The 20802-nt window shown below is 49.6% G+C and overlaps 1 protein-coding gene across 3 annotated transcripts; it reads right to left on the minus strand.

Moving 5' to 3' along the window:
* Positions 1–54: 54 nt before the first annotated feature.
* Positions 55–20502, minus strand: VPS51 (VPS51 subunit of GARP complex). Of its 3 annotated transcripts, none has more exons than XM_086676950.1 (10): positions 20189–20501; positions 19593–19722; positions 4393–4539; positions 4093–4312; positions 3242–3959; positions 2625–2840; positions 2217–2435; positions 1437–1558; positions 1260–1347; positions 55–439 (listed from the first exon to the last, which is right to left on the minus strand). In XM_086676950.1, exons 1-10 carry the CDS (start codon positions 20411–20413, stop codon positions 179–181), a joined length of 2346 nt encoding a protein of 781 aa, XP_086533076.1. In that variant the 5' UTR covers positions 20414–20501; the 3' UTR covers positions 55–178. The 3 variants fall into 3 exon arrangements, with proteins under 3 accessions (XP_086533076.1, XP_086533078.1, XP_086533077.1); XM_086676952.1 differs by lacking the exon at positions 20189–20501 and adding an exon at positions 9323–9452 and having other exon boundaries at positions 19593–19670; XM_086676951.1 differs by lacking the exon at positions 55–439 and adding an exon at positions 453–997 and having other exon boundaries at positions 20189–20502.
* Between the last annotated feature and the right edge of the window lie 300 nt (positions 20503–20802).

The raw sequence follows: 20802 nt of genomic DNA on the forward strand, positions 1-20802 counted from the left end.
CGTAGCCTCACAACTCCACCCCGGGCAAGCCCCGCCCCCGCAAGCGACAAGGAGGAGGAGGCAGCGCGTCTTTATTTGGCAAGTTTTGAGGCTGGAGGGGAAGGGCCGCCCGGGCGGGAGACCAGGAGATGGGCGGGTTGGGGCAACTGGGCGAGCCTGTGCCTGGCAGCGGCCCGGCCTAGCCGCGCTCGCAGATGACCTCGACGACACTGGGTTCCATGGGCACTGGGTCCGGGCAGCGCAGGGCGGCTGAGGCCACCACTTCATCCAACAGTAGGTGCACAAGCTCCTCGTCGGCCACGAAGCGCCACAGGTAGAGCTGCAGGAAGTGACAGTCCACCTGCACCTGCTGCAAGCCGAAGCGCCCAAAGGTGCGCAGCCGCACACACTCCAGCAGCGTCTTCAGGCTGATCTTGATGATGCCGGTCAGCACCGATACCTGCAGGCAAGGAGAGGAGGCTGCTCTGGGACAGCAGGTGTTGGGTAGGGGCACTGGATCCCGGAGGGCACCCACGTTCTGGGCAGGGGCCAGAGAGACAGTAAGAAGCCAGTAGCTGTGATGGACCCATCTGAGAGGGAGGGATGGATACAAGGTTAGCACCATCATCCGAGGGGGAACAGACAGGGAAAACCCAACAGTCAGAAGCAGAGATGGGAGAAGCGCCTGGTCGGTTGAGTGTCCAACTCTTGGTTTCAGCTCAGGTCATGATCTCATGGTTCGTGAGTTCGAGCCCCGCATAGGGCTCGGTGCTGACAGTGCAGAGTTTACTTGGGATTCTCTCTCTCTCCCCCTCTCTGCCCCCTCCCCCATTCACTCTCGCTCTCAAAAAAAAAAAAAAAAAAAAAAAAGGCAAGCAGAGATGGGAGTCAGCACTGACACCAGGAGCGGGAAGGCTTGCTGAGTTAGAGGCAGAAGAACACCAGGTCCCTGAGTGTGGGCTGGGTTGGGGCAGGGCCTATCATGTGGACAGGAATCCCTGATGAGGACCCAGAACTCCTGTGGCAACAAGGACAAGGATAAAAGAGGCATTCCAGATCAGCATCGAGACCCAGGCTGGGGGCACCAAGGTCAGGGCAGAGGGCCATGGGATATGGCAATGGCGGGGCTGTAGATGACCATTCACTCCTAGAAACAGCCCAGAGATAGAGCCTGGTGGCAGGAGGCAGGGGAGCAGAGGAGTCCTAGACTCCTTGAGTCAGATGCTTGAGCCAACCTTCCCAAGGGCCCCTAGAAGGTGGGGTCACAGGGGACTTCAGACCTTGTTGAACTCCACAGGGCTGAACACGTCGATGCGTTCAGAGAACAGCTTCTGGATGTTGCTCAAGAGATTGGTGTCCATTGGGGCACTGGATGGGGGGAGACAAGCAGTCAGAGCCCACCCTGCACCCACATCCTCCTTTATCCATTCCCCTGGGGTTACCCTGACCGGCCAGACCTGGGCGTGTAGCTGGGGGCGTAGCGGCCCTGCTGTCGAGAGCTGCTGTACACGGAGAAGGTCCTTTTGCTGGAGTCACTGCTCTGGGCCTTGCGGACACCCTCTTCGTACAGAAGACCCACCTGGCGGTGGAAGGAGGCACTCACTGTAAGGAGGCCAGAGCAAGGGGACCCTCTAGCCCACCAGGTGCCCAGGGTGAGGGCCAAGGACACTCTAAATTACAAACTCTGGGGAGGCTGGGTGGCTCAGCGGATTAAGCTTCTGACTTGGGGTTCAGGTCGTGGTCCCACAGTTTGTGGGTTCAGTCCCCACATCAGACTCTCTGCTGTTGACACGGAGCCCCCTTCTGGTCCTCCCTCTGTCTGCCCCTCCCCCACTCACGCTCCGTCTCTCTCAAAAATAAATAAGCATTAAACAAAATAAGAATAAAAATTACAAACTCATCGGTTAGAAGCACCACAGGGTAGTGGGGACCTGGCATCTGGTTGGTACCCGGTCGCTCTTCATAGAACAGTGGAGCGGGGCAAGGGTAGGACATCAGACTTGGGGCTGAGGCTCAATCTTCAGTGCTAACCCTGTCCTGATGCCCTGGGTGACTCTAGAGCTCAGCCCCCTCATAGGTGACATGCGAGCAATGATGCCACAACCCAGGGCTGAGGAGGAACGAGGCCACAGACGCAGGCACTGCTCGGCCCTGCCGTCTTGATCCTCTGAGGGCGGCTATCTTCCAACCCCCCGAGCCTGCATCAGGACCCCTCCTGGCCAGCCCAGGGCCAGCACCTGCACGTCGATAGCCGTCGTGTCCTCCACCACCCGCTTCATGACAGCACGCACGTTCCGGGGCTCCAGGGTACTCAGCCAGTCCCGTGTCTCTACACTCTTACGCAGCATCTGTGATATGACGAGGCCCTGCACCTTCACATAGTGGGTCAGTAACCGCCGCGCCGTCTCCCTGGCCTCTGCGCACAGTGTGCTCACGGGGGTCACTGGAGACTGGTCCTGAGCCAGGGACGCAGAGGACAGAGGGGCAGTGAGTACGGGGTGGGCAGCTCGGGGGCCACCGCCAAGCAGGAGCGGGGCACGGGCTGGGCACGGGCAGCTGGCCCGGGTCTGGCCGCGAGGGCACCGTCCAGCCGCCTGGACTCCCGGTACCACCGTCCCCTTCCCTGCTATGAGTGAGCGGTTCACCTGCACGAGAAACTGTTCATCGGTGAGGGTGAGGATGTAGGAGATTGTGGCTGTCTCATAGTCCAAGCAGAGGCGGGAGAGCAGCAGGAGCAGAGCAGGTGGCGTGGCTCCCCCCTTCTCCCCAGGGCTGTCACAGAAGCTCTGAGCCGTCTGGCACATGGAGCGGATGAAGCCCACGATGAGGCCCTCGCGAACACCCTGGCTGCAGAACTCGCCCTGTGAGGAGGAGGGCCGCAGATACACAGCAGGTCCCCTCTTCCAGGCGGGGGCCAACAGCGACCCTCTACTGGGACCCTACGTGCCCTAGCCCCTCTCCAAGGGACAGCTTGGTCCTGCATTCCGGTCCCCAAGAGCAGCTCCCCCCGGGGGGTGGGGGGGCGTGGGAGTGCAAAGGGGACAAAGCCAGCACTGGGGACCCTGCTGGCAGATGCCCTTGGAGGCTCCCCCCCCCCCCCCCCGGGGTAGTGCCAGCCTTCCTCGTGACTCCCTCAAAGCACACCCAGAGGGCCTGGGGCAAGGACTGTGTGCCCCGACAGCTGCCAATCTACGGGATGAATGAAACAATGCCCAGAATGGGGGGTGGGGCAGGGAGATAAAAGCCCGAAGGTAGGCCATACCCGGAAGTAGGGCTTGTTGGAGAAAGACACCTCCTTGGCGGTGAAGAGGTGCACAGCTGCCAGCGAGGCCTTGATGTGGCTCAGGATGGAGCTGGCCACGTTGGCCAGCAACTCGGCCAGGCCCGGGCCTTCCTTTCCAGCCAGGCGAGGGGCAGCCAAAGCCTGCCGCACATCGGTCAGGCAACCCAGGAAGGCCGACCGCAGGCCCTGCAGGTGGTGGCCCAGGCGCTCGCGGGCCACTCGCTCCACGATCTCCGTGGCCGCCTCGGCCAGCCCAGCAGCGGCCAGCAGGGCCCCAGGAGCCCGCAGGCGCCGATGGAAGCGGTCCAGCGCCCGCACCAGCAGGGAGTTGTCACCGCCACCCTGCTCCTGCGCCAGCCGCCGCTCCACTAGCGCAAAGTAGCGGCCACCCAGCTCCCGGGCGAAGGCTGCCAGCCTCTCGGCACCCGCCGGGCCCTGGGCCGCAAAGAGCTCCTGGTAGGCCGAGGCCACCTGGCAGAGGCCACCCACAAAGCCACTTCCTCCGCGATCCGTGAACTCTAAGACGTCGGGAGCGGGAGGGGAAGGCCCCAGCTCTGCCTCCAGGCTCCGCAGCTCGGCCTCCAGCCGCCCACGGGCGTGCGCCAGGAACTCCTCACACAGCTCCTCCGCTGGCTCGCCCAGGGCCAGCAGCAGCTCCACGCACTCTGCCTGCTCGGGGGCGCCGGAGCCGCCCTCCCTGCAAAGTGGGAGGCGGCGGTCAAGGGCAGGCTGATCGAATTCGGGCGGGAGGGCGGAGGGGGACGAGTTTGGACCGCAACTGGCAGGCCCAGGGCCCCCGCTGGGGGTGGGAGAGGGTCCCGGGGCCACACCTGAAGCGCTGCCGCAGCTGCTGAGCCAGGCGAGCCGTGATGACCTGGCAGTCATCCTGGATGGCGCGGAACGAGGGCAGGTGCTGGTACTGCTGCAGGACGGCCCGCGCGCGGCCCTGGTAGCGCACCGCCTGCCCGTAGGCGCCCAGCTCCACGCACTTGGTGAGGCGCGAGGGCAGCTCGAAGAGGAACTGCAGCTTCCGCAGCAGCGCGTGGACCCCTGGAGGCCGGGGACAGGTGGTGTCAGCCCCAGAGCCTCGGGGTAGGCCGCTCCAGCACCCGCTCGGGGGCAGGGCCCACCTGCTAGCTTGGTGATGCGCTCATGGCGGTCCTGCAGGGTGGCGCTGATGCGCGCACTGAAGTCGGTGATCACCGCCATGTTGGTGGCCAGCCGGTCCATCTCGTCCTCCATCTTCCGGAAGTCGTTCTTCATCTTCCGGATGGTGTCTGGCGGGGCAAGGGCGCGGGGGAGGGGAAAGGAGGCGACTTGTCAGCTTGCGACAGGGTCCGACTGCTCCCCCCACCACACACACACGCACACATGCACACACATGCACGCGCGCACGCGCACAACCCTCCTTCCCAAATGCCCCTGAGCCAGCTCCTTAAGGGTCAGGTTGATGATTCAGTGCAAAAAGCAATGGTGTTTGGTCACAGTAAATGGGAGGGAAGGCCGCATCTTCTGAGCACAAGTGCCCTGGTGCGGAGACAGCCCGTGGAGCCACAGTCCCTGCGTTCAGAAGATGCCAAAAGGGGGCACAGAGCACCTGGCAGGAGCCTGTCTGCTCCTTTCCAGGGGCATCCTCCGCCTTCAGCGCACTATGTGGCACAGAGGAGACAATATCTGTTCGCCCTTATCTTCCCAAACCATTTCACTCCACTTTCTGGAACATGTCCTCTCTTCTCTGAAGGGTCCTTTAGCTCTCTTGTCTCAGGGGAAACCTGCCTAAGAGTTTTTCTTTTCACAACCGGTGCCTCAGGGCCTGGCCCCTTGACACTTCTAGATAGTTTCTACTCTTCTTCCCTTTTAAAGACCCCAGCTTCTTCGAAGCCTGTGCCGTCAAACGGCATCCCTCTTGCTGCTGTCCCTCCCCTCCTCTGTGCCTCACCTCTCTGTGCCTGGTCACTGTCACCTCCTTGGGGACATGACCATCCACGTGAATGAGGCTTCAGACATTCCCGACTCTCCGTTCACAGTCTCCTCAGTCCCACCCACCCTTGCCTCTGCCTCATCTGTGCCACCTCTCCTGGTCCTCGGCAAGACCTGTCAATCTCAGCTTCAAGCCTCGCACCTTCTGTAATTCTGATCATTCACCCTGTCTACCCACTCTAACAATCCTTTGCCTTTTCAGGAACTCTGGACCCCTAGCTCGGGGCACTTCTCATCACACTTCTCACGGCTGCAATTCCCTACTCCTTCCCCAGGAACTCTGACCCACCACCAGTGTCATCACATGTTTACAAGCCCCCTTGCCTCTCTTGTCCACTCCCTCCATTACTTGCTAGTGAAACTCTACCGCAGGTTAAGCCCAACTAGCCACCTATCCCATGCATCGGAACAGCTAAAACCGCGCCACAAGATCATGCCAACTGCCTCCCTTTATTTTTTTTTAATATTTATTTGAGAGAGAGAGAGAGAGGGAGGAAGGGGTGGAGAGAGAGGGAGACACAGAATCACAATGCAATTAAATTGGAAATTAATAACAAAACTAGAAAGCAAAGAGACCCCATCATTTGGAGAAAAAAAGAAAACTTCATTCTTAATCGGCTAGTGGGTCAAAAGGGAAATCAAAATAAAGTGCAGCATATAACAACGAGAACACTAGAAATCAGAACCTATAGGCTATAGCCCTCTAGAGCAATGTTCAGAGGAAATCAGTTTTAAATCCCTACATTAATAAATTAGAATAAACATTCAACTCAAGAAGTTAGAAGAAAAAGTACTACAAAAGAAAGCAGAAAGAAATTAGTAAAGCTAAAAGCAGAAATTAATACACTTTTTAAATGGGGTGCCTGGGTGGCTCAGTTGGTTACGCATCCAACTTCGGCTCAGGTCATGATCTCGCGGTTCATGAGATCGAGCCCTGCATCGGGTTACTCGCTGACAGTAAGTTTATCGCAATATAAATAAAAAAGATCAGGATCACTGAAAATAAAAGGATAAAAAATAAAATTTATAAAATGTTAGCTAACCTAATTTTTTTAAAGGGGAAAAAAACGAAATAAGAAATAAGGGGTGAAATAATCATAAATACACAAATTATAATAATCACAAGATACAAGTTTGCTCGATTCCACATAAAAGAATTGAAAACCTGAATGAATAATTTGCTACAAAAACAGAAGTTACCTAAGTGGATTCCAGAAGAACAGAAAACACAAACGGAGGGAAGGGAGAATGTTGTCAATCAAAGATTCTCCCTCCCCTCCACACAAAGGCACCAGGCCCAGGGGATGTCCTGGGGCGGCTACCAGAGCTCAGAAGGGCAGTACGTTCCAATGCTCTGTGTAAGCAATGCTCAAACAGAAAACATTAGAAAAGCTTTCACGTTAATTTGTGGGACAAACCTAACACTGACATGAGAATGTAATAAAAAGTTCAAAGATGAAAATGGTACATTCATGTCTCTTATGAATAGAGATGCATAAATTAATAAATGGAGATGTGTAGGTAAATTAGCAAACATAATCCAGCAGTGGATTAAAAGAATAATTGATAAAATATGTCCAAATGTTTTTTATTTCATAAATGTAAAGACAGCTCAACATTAGAAGCCCCTCCCCTGCCCATTCTCTCTCTCTCTCTAATACAAATAAACATTAAAGAACATTTTTTAAAAAAGAACTTTCAATAATAATTCACCCATATAAAAGGTGAAAGAGGGCCAATTCAACATCTATTCTTGAATTTGAAAAAAAGTCTCTCAATAAAATATGAACAGGGGCGCCTGGGTGGCTCAGTTGGTTAGGCGACCGACTTCGGCTCAGGTCATGATCTTGCAGTCTATGAGTTCGAGCCCCGCGTCGGGTTCTGTGCTGCCAGCTCAGAGCCTGGAGCCTACCTACTACAGTCTCTGTGTCTCCCCCTTTCTCCACCCCTCCCCTGCTCACGCTCTGTGTCTCTGTCTCTCAATAATAAATAAACGTTAAAAAATGAAAATTAAAAAATATGAACAGCTGAGTATTTCTCTAACCTCCAAAACCCAGCATCAAGTTAATGAAGCAATGCTAGAAGCATTCCTCTTAAAATCAGAAAGATAACAAGGATAACCATGATCACCACTACTATCTAAGGTTATTCTGAAGATACTGGCCAATTCGATTGGACTCAAGAAATATATTATAGAGATACACAAATTGGAAAGGAGGTGAAATTATCAATATTTGCAGACAATAGACTTGTATAAATAGAAAACCCTAAAGAATCACCGAAAACATTACAACAAACAATAAGAGAATTTAGTAAGGTGATTAAGTATGGAGTTAATACAAAGAAACAAAATATAGTTGGATTCAGACCACACGCTCTCACACACACACACATACACCAGACGGATCAAAGTTTAAATGTGATTTAAAATGTAATCATGGGGCACCTGGGTGGCTCAGTTGGTTAAGCATCTGACTCTTGATTTTGGCTCAGATCATGACCTCCCAATTCGTGGAGTTCGAGCCCCATGTCAGGCTCTGTGCTGACAGCTCAGAGCCTGGAGCCTCCTTCAGATTCTGTGTCTCCCTCTCGCTCTGCCCCTCCCCTGCTCACACTCTGTCTCTCTCTCTCCCAAAAATAAATAAACATTGAAAATTTTTAAATAAATAAATAAATCATTGGGGTGCCTGGGTGGTTTATTCAGTTGAGCGTCCGACTCTTGATTTTGGCTCAGGTCAGGATCTCACAGTTCTCGGGATCGAGCCCAGTGGCGTCAGGCTCAGAGCTCACAGCGCGGATTTTCTCTCCCCCTGTCCCTTTCCCACCTGCACGCTCTCTCTCTCTCTCTCTCCCAAAATTAATAGATAAACATGAAAAAAATAAAATAAATCATTATGAAAAAGAACAAGTCTATAGAAAAATAGGAAAAGGACATGAACAGGCAGTCCACAGACAAGGATACCAAACAGCTCTTAAACAGGCAAAAGACTTTCAACCTCACAAGAGACATTGAAACTACACAGAGATACCACTTTTCACCTATCGGATGGCCAAAGATGAAAACTTCTGGCAGCAATGTTGGCCAGGGTGTATAGAAAGAGCTCTTCTCTTAGTTGCTGGTGGTTGCACAAACTGACCAATATGTACGGAAAGGAACCTGGCAACGTCTAACTGCGGTCATCTGTGAGGCTTCGCACACCCACCGCTGGTTTGTGTGTGGCTCCTGGGCCAGGGGAATATTCTCGGAGCAGGACTGGAGTAGCAACCCAACTTGGGGAGAGAATGCAGGGCCAGTGGTCATGGGGGTCCTTGGAAGGTCATGAGGCATTTCATACCCCCCCCCCCCCCCCCCCAGTTCTTGTTCTTGCTTGTTAACAGTTTAACCTGTGACACAACCTCCTCCCAGGTCTGTCAAATCATACCATCAAAAGAGCAGATTCTTTTTTGGATTAGGTGTTTAGGCCCATGATACTTAGGTGCTACCTCAAAAAGGAAACTTGAATCTGACTTCCAAAGGGGGGAAAAATCCCCAAACTAAGTTATCAGAGTAAGAGAGGGGCACCTGGGTGACTCAGTCGGTTGCGCGTCCGGCTTCAGCTCAGATCACGATCTCACAGTTCGCAGGTTCGAGTCCCGCATTGGGCTCCTGCTGTCACTGCAGAGCCCGCTTCAGATCCTCTGCCTCCCCCCTCTCCTCCCCTCCCCCACTTACGCTCTCTCTCCCTCTCTCAAAAATGAATAAGCATTAAAAAAAAAAAAAAAAAAAAAACAGAGTAAAAGAAAACCTACCGCTAGTGTCATTGTTGCTGATTTCACAGGCCCAGAGCCACAAAATTAGAAATTAAAGTTCTACCATGTCAATAAAAACAAAACAAAAACAAAAACAACTTCATACCACCAAGTAATAAATACTACACTGTGTATCTTTGAACCATTTCAAGCTTGTTAACTGAACCAGCTTGGGCTAGGGCAAATGGTTAGCTGTTTGGACACCAATATACCAGCCTGGGGGAGGAGTGGAGGGTAACTGGTTACTGGTAGGAGACTGGAGGGGGCCTTGCTAGCCTGCAGCTTACTGACCTGGGTGCTGACTGCATAGACCTGTTCTGTTTGTGAAATTCATGGAGCTGTCCACTTATGACCTGTGCGCTTTTCTGTATGTCTGTGAATCTTCAGTCAAGTTTACCATCAAAGACTGCTTTGCCTTTGCCTGGAGAAAGGAATGGGAAGAGGCTTTTCATTGCACAACTTTGAGAGATCTTTTCAATTTTGAAACAGATAAACGCATTATTACATAAACTCAAGGTTGAGGCCAGATGCTGGCAAAGTTTAGCCTGCAGGCCAAACCTGACTTGATCCCTGGTTGGGTTTTTTTTTTTATTTGGTTGGTTGGTTTTTAACTGGGATATAATCAACATACCATAAAATTCAGTGGGTTTTAGTATTTTTGGTATATTCACAAGATTGTGCAACCGATATCACGATCTATTTCCAGAACATTCATCACCCCAAAAAGACCCTCAGCAGTCACTTCCTGTTCTCCCCATGCCTCAGTCCCTGCCAACCACAAATCTGTCTTCTGCTTGTATGAATTTGCCCATTGTGTACATTTAACATAAATGGAATCATACAATATGTGACCCTTTGAGCTTGGCTTCTTTTAGTTAGCATGATCTCAAGGTTCTCTGCATTTTAGCATGTATCCGTATGTGGGGAGTAAGCTTAGGAATTCCCTTAGCTTGCACTCATGGGTTAACAAGGCATACAGGAATAGGAAGCCCCAGGATAAAAGCATCCAAGATTAGGTAGGCAAGATTAGGTATTCAGGGCAGGACACCCCCCCCCCCCCCCCCCCCCCCGCAATTTAGTACAATAGCAGAAAGCTGCTTTCACTGGAAGGAAGGGCCAAAATAGGTAAACAGGTAAACAGGGCTATAGACCACAGCAGGACAGTGGGGCCAATTAGCAAAAGAAAGCAGGTGCCTTGTTGACCCTGAGGTAGCCAGCTGTCTTGTCCCTGAGTCAAGTTAAGATAAACAGAGGTGAGGGGCGCCTGGGTGGCGCAGTCGGTTAAGCATCCGACTTCAGCCAGGTCACGATCTCGCGGTCCGTGAGTTCGAGCCCCGCGTCGGGCTCTGGGCTGATGGCTCAGAGCCTGGAGCCTGTTTCCGATTCTGTGTCTCCCTCTCTCTCTCTGCCCCTCGCCCGTTCACGCTCTGTCTCTCTCTGTCCCAAAAATGGATAAACGGAAAAAAATAAAATAAAAAAAAAGATAAACAGAGGTGGTGCCTCATGCCTGCCTTAAACAACCATCCCCCCCGGCCAGGATTTTGTTTTGTATTGACCCAAACCCCTAACACTGCACATCTATCTTCAAAACCTCCTTTCCCTCACACCCATGAGTTAATGTTCACAGTTTCATGGTCTCTTTGCGCACATCCTTCAGGCTCGTAAGCTTTCCTGATCCTAATAAAAACAGAGTAAGGACCCTCACTCGGGGCTTGTCTCCTCCCAGACATTAGCCTCTCTCTCACTTTAATCCTGTGTCTGCTCTCTTGCTGGACAAGACAGAACTCCAGACCCAGAGTCTATGACATCGGTATGTTATATTTTTTATGGCTGAGTAATCTTACACTGTGTGGGTCCACGTTTGTTGTTCTATCTACCAGTTGGTAGCCATTTGGCTTCTTTTGACTATTATGAATAATGTTGCTATGAACGTTCATGTACATGCTTTTGTGCAAACATTTTCTCTTCAGTATATTCCTGTGAGTGGAACTGCTGGAACATAGGCGAACTCTGTGCTTAGCTCTTTGAGGAACGGCCAGACTATTTTCAGGAGCACCATTCTGTATTCCTGCCAGCAATGTGTGAGAGTTCCAAGTCCTCCACATCTCCAACATTTGTTATATCCCATTTGCTGGAAATCCCAGTGGGGGTGCAGTGGTATCTCACTGTGGCTTGGATTTGCGTTTCCCCAATAACTAATGATGCTGAGCATCTTTACATGTGCTCATTGGTCATTCGTGTATCTTCTTTGGAGAAATGTCGATTTGAATCCTTTGTCCATTTTTAAATAGGGTTGTCGTTTTAGTGCTGAGTTGCAAAAGTTCTTTATATATTCTGGACATTAGACCCTTTTTAGATATATGCCTCACAAATACTTTCTCCCATTCTGTGAGTGGTCCTTTAACTTTCCCGGCAGTATCCTTTAAAACACAAAACTTTAATTCTGATGAAGTCCAATTTACCTATTTTTTTTTCCTTTAGTTACTTGTGCTTTTGGTGTCTGTAAGGGGAAAAGACACTCTGGTGCCTCTCCTCCACTCTCGATACTCCAACGCAACTTCGTATCTGACACCACGTGTGTGGGGTTTCCACACATCAAGCAATTCTGCAACACCAGCTGGGTGTCCCACGATTTAACTTCATTGTGACACTATTTGCCTGGAGTTAGTGTCAGATCTCACAAGTTCAGGGCTCGGTCACCCAAGACTACTCTACCCCCACCTCAAACGTCAGTCCAAAGTTGAGGTTGTCACTGGTACTTTTGACCAACTGGCTGTAAACTGGAGGGTTCCCATCCATGATCCCTCTGCAGGTTCAATTAATTTGCTACAGCAGCTCACAAAATTCGGGAAAACAGTTTACTTACTAGATTACCGGTTTATTACAAAAGGATACAACTCAGAAACAGCCAGATGGCAGAGAGGCATAGGACAGCATATGTGGGAGGGGCACAGAGCTGCCATGACCTCTCTGGGCATGCCACTCTCCCAACTTCCGCATGTTCACCAACCTGGAAGCTCTCAAACTCTCTCCTTTTGGAGTTTAGTGGAGGCGTCACCGATGAGGCATGACTGATCAAAGCGATAGCTATTGGTCACTGAACTCAGTCACCAGCCCCTCTCCACTTCCACATCCGGGAGGTCTGGGGGGCGGAGCTGAAAGTTCCAAACCTCTAATCAGTCACATGGTTGGTTCCCCTAGCAACCTGCCCGTATCCTCTGGTTATCATGGGGCTTTCCAAAAATCGTTTCATTAACATAAACTTAGGTGTGGTTGAAAGGGGTCCGTTATATGAATAACAAAAGACATCTATGTTGCCTTTATTGATCTGGGGTTATTTCAGGAACTGGAAACAAAACTAAATATTATTACAAAAGATGCCTTGCAAATATGGTGCATTCCACTGATTGATTTGCATGTTGAACCAACTTTGCATTCCTGGAGTAAATCCCACTTGGTCATTGTATGTAATGGTTTTTCTATGTTGCTGGGTTTAGTTTGCTAGTATTTTGTTGAGGGCTTGGCATCCATATTCATAACGGATATTGCTCTGTAGTTTTCTTATGTTGTCTTTCCCTGGTTTTGGCGTTCGACTAATACTAGCCTCATAGAATTAGTTAGCCTCCTCAAATTGTTGGAAGACTTTGTGCACTATTTAAATGTTTGGTAGAATTCAGTAGTGCAGCCATTCAGTCCCAGGCTTTTCTTTGTGGGAAGTTTTTTTCAATATTGATGTCTTTCATTGTTATACATCTTCCAAGATATTTTATGACTTCTTGAGAAAGTTTTGGAAGTTTGTATTTCTCCAGGAATTTGTACATTTCACCTCATTTTCTAATATGTGAGCATACAACTCCTCACAGTGTGCTCTTATAATCCTTTGTATTTTTGCAAAATTGGTAGTAACATCTTCTTTCTCATCCCATTTTAGTAATTTGAATGTTCTCTCATTTTTTTCTTGGCCAGTCTAGCTAAAGTTTTGTCAATCTTGCTGAACTCTTCAAAGAACCAATTTTTGGCTTCATTTATTTTCTCTATTGATTTTCTACATTATTTATTTTGTTCTAATCTTTATTATTCCCTCCTTTTGACACACTTTGGGTTCTGTTTGTACTCCCCCCCCCCCCAGTTTTTTAGGTAGTATGTTATTTATTTGAGATCTTTTCTTTCTTTCTTTACTTGCGTCTGTATGTATATAATTTCTACACCCAACTCTGAGATTAAGAGTCCCATGCTCATCCAACTAAGCCACAGCCAGGTGCCCCTCCCTCTTTCTCTCTCTTTTTAAATTTTTTCATGTTTATTTATTTTTGAAGGAGAGAGACACAGAGCGTGAGCAGGGGAGGGGTAGAGAGAGGGGAAGACACAGAATCTGAAGCAGGCTCCAGGCTCTGAGCTGTCAGCACAGAGCCCGACACAGGGCTCGAGCTCACAAACCAGATCATGACCTGAGCCAAAGTTGGATGCTTAACCAACTGAGCCACCCAGGTGCCCCATCTCTCTTTTTTAATGCAGGCATTTATAGCTATAAATTTCCCTCTGAGCGCTGCTTTTATTACATCTCATAAGGTCTGGAATGCTGTGTTTTCATGTTCACTCATCTCAAAGTATTTTCTAATTTCCTTGCAATTTCTTCTGTAACCCATTGGTCATTTTAGAGCATGCTATTTAATTTTCACATATTTGTGAACTTCTCAGACTCCTTTGTTACTGATTTCTAATTTAATTCCACCATGATCAGAGAACATACTTCATGTGATTTCAATCCTTTTAAATTTATTGAGGCTTTGTTTATGACCTGACGTATGGTCTATCCTAGAGAATGCTCCATTTATCTTGAGAATAAGGTGTCTTCTATTGTTGCTTGGTGGAGTCTGTTAGGTCTATTTGGTTCAAGTGATCTTTTAAGTCTTCTGTTTACTTGTTTTTCTATATAATTGTTCTATTCATTTTTAAAAGTGGGATATTGGTGCTTCTATTATTGTTGAATTTCTTTTTCTCCCTTTAATTCTGTCTATTTTTGCTTTGTGTATTTTGGGACTCTGTTGCTAAGTATACAAATGTTTACATTTGTTAAATCTTCCTCATGGACTGACCCTGTCATCATTATAAAATGCCCTTCTTTGTCTCTAGTAACAATATTTGCCTTAAATGCTATTTTGTCAGACATTGGTACCACAATTCCAATTCCCTTCTGGTTATTGTTTGCATAGAATATCTTTATCAGCCCTTTTTCTTTCAAGCTATTTATGTATTTGAATTGAAAGAGTGTCTCTTGGGGCGCCTGGGTGGCTCAGTCGGTTAAGCATCTGACTTCAGCTCAGGTCACGGTCTTGCGGTCCGTGAGTTTGAGCCCCGCATCGGGCTCTGGGCTGATAGCTCAGAGCCTGGAGCCTGGAGCCTGCTTCCGATTCTGTGTCTCCCTCTCTCTCTGCCCCTCCCCCGTTCATGATCTGTCTCTCTCTGTCTCAAAAATAAACTTAAAAAAAAGAAAAAAAAAAGAAAGAGTGTCTCTTGGAGGCACTCTTGAATCGTGAGGTTTTCAAATCTATTCTGCTTATCTCTGCTTTAATTAGAGAGTTTAATCCTTTTACATTTATTGTAACTACTCATAATGTGTGACTTACATGTGTCTTTTTGTTACTCATTTTCTGTCTTATGTTCTTTTTTGTTCCCCAGTTCCTCCATTCCTACCTTCTTTTGCATTAAATAGATATTTTCTAGTGTACCATTTTAGTTCCCTTTTGGGGTGTGTGTGTGTGTGTGTGTGTGTGTGTGTGTGTGTGTGTGTGTTTGTGTTGGGGTATACCTTAAAACACTCAACCAGGCAGCTTACAACCCTGCCTCAGCCTTCACTTACTACATGTGCAGAGCCCGAAGATGAGCCACAGGTGAGAGCTTAGGGCATCCTGAGGTCTTTCTTAAAAGCATGTGTACTGGGCATCTGGGTAACTCAGTCAGTTAGGCATCTGACTCTTGGTTTCAGGTCAGGTTGTGATCTTGCAGTTCATGAGTTCGAGTCCCATGTCAGGCTCTCCACTGATAGTGCAGAGCCTGCTTGAGACTCTCTCTCCCCCTTTCTCTCAGAATAAATAAATAAACTTAAAAAAAAAAAAAAAAAAAGCATGTCATATATATGTGACCTTCAAGATTCCCAATATGGATGTCTCATTTCTCAGCTTTTCTTTTAAGCTTTTTCTTTTTAAGCTTTTTTAAGTCTATTTTTCGCCCCAAATATTATCCATCACTTGAGGCAGACACAATACCTGTCTGTAATTGTTTTTGACAAACACCCCCTGGTGAAAGGCTTTTAGTACTGGGTGACCTCAGGGTCAGGACAAATAAAGACAAATCTAGGGAGGAGAATCTTTCAGGAAAGCACCAGACAGGTTACATAATGACAATTCTCTCAGCATGAGGCTTTGAAACAGGTCCAGTCCTGTTCTGGTCCCTCCAGAACTAGAAATAGAGGCTATTTTCCAAGGCTACTGCTGAGCTGGAGAGGAAACGGTGGGCCAAGTTAAAACATCACTACTACAAAGAATTCACTACTTTGACCAAGATTCAGCTGTTTTTCTTGAATAAAGGCTCGTAAGATTGCTACAAACATTTGGTTAATTTCTAGAAGTCTGAAAAAGTTGACTCTGACCGTTTTGGCCAGTGTTTTGGTTCCTTTTATGGAAGGGAGATTTCCAAATACACTTGCTCCACTGTTTTCGCTGATATTCTGGATGTCACAGCTGTTGGTGGAAAGGAGTTTCACCGGAACACAACCATGTATACGCTTACCCAGCGTCTATTGCTGCTTTCGGGCTACAATAGCAGAGGTGAGTACAGAAACCAGGTGGCCCACAAAGCCTAAAATATTTACTCCACCCAGAAAATGCCTGCCCCCCCTCATGGACATCCTATGCAGTCGGGTCCTGTTCCCATCATCCTGTCACTCTTACTCTGGTCATAGAGTTCTCAGGGCCTCTGCACAGGTCGCTTCCTCAGCCTGAGCCACTCTGCCTCCAAATCCTCCCACGGTCAGCTCTTCAACATTCACCTTCATTGTCCCCTCCTCACAAAACCCTTTCTCTGCCACCCCATTCGAAACCACTCCCAACCGCCCACTCTCTCTATACTATCCTGTTTCATTTTCTCCAGAGCTCCTGACAGGGAAAACGATCCTATCTTCTGTCTCTTTCTCTAGAATGTATGTTCTGTGACGGCTGAGAAATTGTCTCGTTTGCAGCTATATCCTTGGGCCTAGCATAGTGCCCGGCGCACAGGCAATCCAATACTTGGCAAGTAAGTGAACGAACGAATGAATCAGCCGAATGGATGTACATTCGTGCTGGTACCACCTTCCCTCTGTGACCGCTCCTCTCTCTGCTACAGGCTCACCCTCTTCTGTACGGCCATCAAACACGCACTCCTCAGAGGCCTGTTCTGGGCTCTCTCCTCTTCTCAGGCTCTATCCTGTCCTTGGGCAGTCCCACCCACACTTCCCTTCAAAACCTCCTCCTCTTCACAGCAGACTCCCAGGCTTATCCCTCCAGCCTAGCTCTCCCCTCTGAGCTCCAGACCCACACATGTATCTGCCGTCTCGTCAGCTCCTAGCACCTCAAAACCTCACTCCCTTAGCCTCCGAGTTCTGAGATCCCACCCCTCGATAAAGGCTCCCCACCTCCAGCGTGAGTCAGAAGGCCACCCCTTAGAGGTACTCGGAGGACAGAAGAGATGGACTGGACTAGATCTGTCAAGGCTCCTTCTAACCTGAGACACTGTTGTCATCTGACATGGATCTCCAGAGTTATGATGAAGACCAAAATCCTTCTCATGATCTACAAGAGCCTTCATGATACAAGGGCCACAGGGTCCTCCAGGTTTGTTTCATGTCTGGCTCCCTTTCAGAAAGTAAAAACCACAAACAAAAACACCAACCTAGCTCACTTTGTCCCTGTTCCCACACCTGATCTTCTTGTAGTTTCTGGAGCACCAGATCCACCATCCAGGGGTCACGCTGAAACCTAGGGGTCATTCTTTATGGCCAAAGCTCTTCAACACCGTGTCCCGTCAAGCTGCTGCAAATACTTCTCAGCTGGCCCAGCACGGTCCTTCTCCACCACTCCCATCCTGGGGTAAACTCCCCAAATCTCTGGCTTGGACTAGTGAAAAGACCTCTCTCCAGCCACCTCTCCAACCCATTCCTCCCAGTGCAGCTGGAGGGATCTTCTCAAAACACAAATCTGCCACATGACTCCTGTATCTAATCACCTTTGTGTGGCTTAGCGCTTAGGAGGGATAAAGGCAAAATTCCTTAATACGCTCTAGGTTACACTCTACTGTGTCTGACCACCTGACTGGCTCCGCCCACACTCTGCTTCCCCTTCTACAGTAGTTGGCCTGCTCTCGTCCCCTCTCCCTTCCCTGAGGGCTTGGCTCCTCCCTGGCTCTTGCACCACGGATAAGCACTCCCCACACTAACGTTTAGCCCATGCTGATCAATTCTATTTCCTGCAATGCTTTCTTCATTTGGCTTCGAAGACACCCGTGCTCCTGACTGTCCTCAAACCTCCCCAAATGCTTGCTTCCTTTGTGAGATCTCCCTTCTCTTCATGACTTTCCGAACGTCAGGCTGCTGCAGGGCTCAGTCCTTAGACCTCTTCTCTTCTCTCTGTATACTTCCTCCCTAGGAGATCTCATCTTATTCCAGGGGACCTCGAGGTCCAGACTTCTCTGAACTCCAGACCCTTCACCTAATCAATTAAAAAAAAAAAAAAAAAAATCTTGAATCATTCTACTTTTCCACTGCTGACAGGCTTCCTGGTCCCTGCCACCAGCATCTTCCCTGGACCACTCCAGTAGCCTCCTAATGCATGTCTCTGCCACCCCTGCCTCCCTAGAGTTCATTCACTGGACAGTGAGCGTCCTTTTAAAACCACGGTCAGGTCACCCCATTCTTGTCATTTCATCTCACTCAGAGTAAAGTGCAGGATCCCCATAACCACTTATAAGTCCCTAAAATCTGGTTCCCACTAACTATCTACCCCAGTCACCTACCACTCTTCTCCTTTGCCTCCCCCCTAAACTCCCTGCTGCACTCTGAATATACCCAACATGCCCCTCTCTTCAGAGCCTTTGCCCCCGCTGTTTCCTCCCCCACAGTAGCTGGTTCTTTCTCATCAAAGCCCTGCTCAAATGTCACCACCTCAAAGAGGCCTTCTCATACTTACCCTAGCTAAAGGCAGACCCCAAGATATACTACTCTTTTGTCCCTACTCGATGTCCTTCTTCTAGTACTTACAACACCTTTATTTGTACATTCACTTATTGTCTGTCTCCCCAACTAGAATGTGGGTTCCAGGAAGGAGCCTGATCTAGCTGGTCCATTGCTGTATCTCCAATATGCAGAACAGCTCTTGGCAAAAAAAAAAAAAAAAAAAAAAAAAAAAAAAAAAGCCAGCCAGGAAGGAAGGAAGGCAGGAAGGAAGGGGCATTCAATGAAAACTTCTTGAATGGATACAAAACTTTACAGTATTTATAGATTTAGAACCCCTGATTCCAACGCTCAGTTTATAACTCTCTCCCCTTCGTAGGAAAAAGACAAAACAGCAAACCATCCTTATTTAAGCAAGAGCTAAATGTCAAAACTATACAAATTCTAAGAAATGGAAAATGTAATGTTTGCAAAGTTCCCGTGAGAAATTTCTTAGCACAGGAATTATGATTTCTTACTGGTTGACATTGGTGTTAGCAAACACACAGGTGCCTATTCATTGAACCTGCTTCCAATCAGATAAAAGAACAATAACTATGTGTTACTACACCTGGCATTATGACACTTAGTACAGTAAGCGATGTCACAGTGAACCTCACAGAGGTTCATGCAACATCCTCATGGACCACAGGTAGACTCCTCAGGATCTGCCTCTAGGACTAAGTACACATGGGTCCAAAATGATCACAAAACTCTGAGTAGTGCATCTCACCAACATAAGACAGAAGTTAGTGTGGATGATAGCTAAACATTGTGTGGCACTGTCCTGGACAGAGAATAAAGGGGGCAGGAGGGGAAAAAAAAAAGAAAAGAAAAGAAAAGAAAACCTTTACATGAACTTTGTGTCCCTTAATGTCATAAATTTTCTCTTTGCTTCATTTAAAAGGGGGGGGGGGAGGTGGAGAGAGGAAGGGAGGGAGGGAGAGACAGAGACAGAGACAAGCCCACCCTCAAGAAGGACCTGGACAAGAGAAGAAAGCTACCACTAATGACAGAAACTAATCCTTACTGAGACATCCTTAGTGTCACGGATTCTAAGTGGTTAAGATAAATCCATTTCAGTTTAAAAATGTCTTTGAGTTTTCTCTCCTTTGACCCTCAGAACGACCCTCTGAGAGCAGCTATTAAGCCTATAGTCGTTTGACCACAAAGGTTCTGAGCGGGAGGTGAGCGTAGATTAAGGTCAGAGAAGGACTAGAATCTGGGTCTTCTCCCCCGGAATCCCCTGCCGGTTTCCCCAACACAGGAGGAACAGGTCAGCGGGACTGCGAAGGGTAAGGTCCCGGTGCGAATCACCTGTGGCTGAGATGAACTTGTTGTAGTTCTCATAGACCAGGGTCTGCATGTCGCTGTCTAGAGCCCGGATCTGCCGCACCATGTCTGTTTCACTGTCCATCAGCTGGGCCAGGGGGCACTCTCTACGCAGCTGGAGTAAATGGGGTTGTTAGTGTTCAGGTCAGGGGGTACTCAGGTCCCTCAGGCTTTCAGAGCACGAAAACCCGCATCCCACCCCTGTCTGGAATCCTAGACATAGAGCCTATAAGTGGCACGGGTCGGGAGTTACTAGGTTCGGTCCTGTTTGGGATTTGTCAGCGTTTCAAACGCTCAGGCCCGGCCAAGGCCCCGTCCTTATGCCTGTCAGCGCCTGGGCCACGCCCCCTACCCGGGGCCCGTCAGAACGTCAGCCCAGGACACCTCCGACTCCGCATCACTTGAGGCCGGTCCAGATCTGCCCATGCCCCCCTAGACTCCAGCTCTGCCCCTGCTTCCTGCCCGACCGTCGTCGTCTTTTTATGAACCCCTGCTTCCCTCACCCCGCAACAAAGTCGAAGGCACGATCTGGGGGTGCAATGTATCGGGAGCCTGGTTCCCCCCACCACACAAACACACACCTTGTCCAGATACACTTCCGGGTCGAAGTGCGCCCCGTTGAGATCCGTCGGGTCCAGGGGGTCCGACCCCGAGGGGCGCCCCGCCGCCTCCCCCTCCGAGAGGCCATAGTAAAGCTTTAGCATCCCGTGCGCCTTCCGCCGACGCTCCGGAGCCTCTGCCTCGGGCCCCTCCGGAGAGTCCCCGGGTCCAGAGCCCGGGCCAGGCCCAGCGGCTGCCGCCGCCATCGCTCCAACTGCAGCCCACGGGCGTGAGGCTGGGAAGAGGACCGGGAGGAGGCACTTCCGGGAGCCATAAAGTTCTTGTTGAAACGAGGCAGTCCTGCAGGTGAAACGTCCCCCCGCAGCCCTGGGTCCTTCGAGACTAGAGTTCCCCCGCACCTTTCCTCCCCGAGCGAAGAGGTTCCGGGAGAAGCCTGGGCTCCCCCAGCTTCTCGGGTGGAGGGAAGGAGTGAGTGGAACTGGTCCGGTTGCTTCTCTCCCGGATGGAAGGCGGGTCCTGGCTCTCAACCCCGCGCACCCTTGCGGGCAAGGACCCCCGGAATATGGGGACGGAGCTCCCGCCGCGGAGCCAGAGAGCCTGTGCCGGACGTCCTGGCACTGGCTCCTTACCTGGG

This window comes from Puma concolor, chromosome D1, assembly GCF_028749965.1.
Source record: "Puma concolor isolate L17-30 chromosome D1, mPumCon1.1.hap2, whole genome shotgun sequence".
NCBI classification, from domain to species: domain Eukaryota; kingdom Metazoa; phylum Chordata; class Mammalia; order Carnivora; family Felidae; genus Puma; species Puma concolor.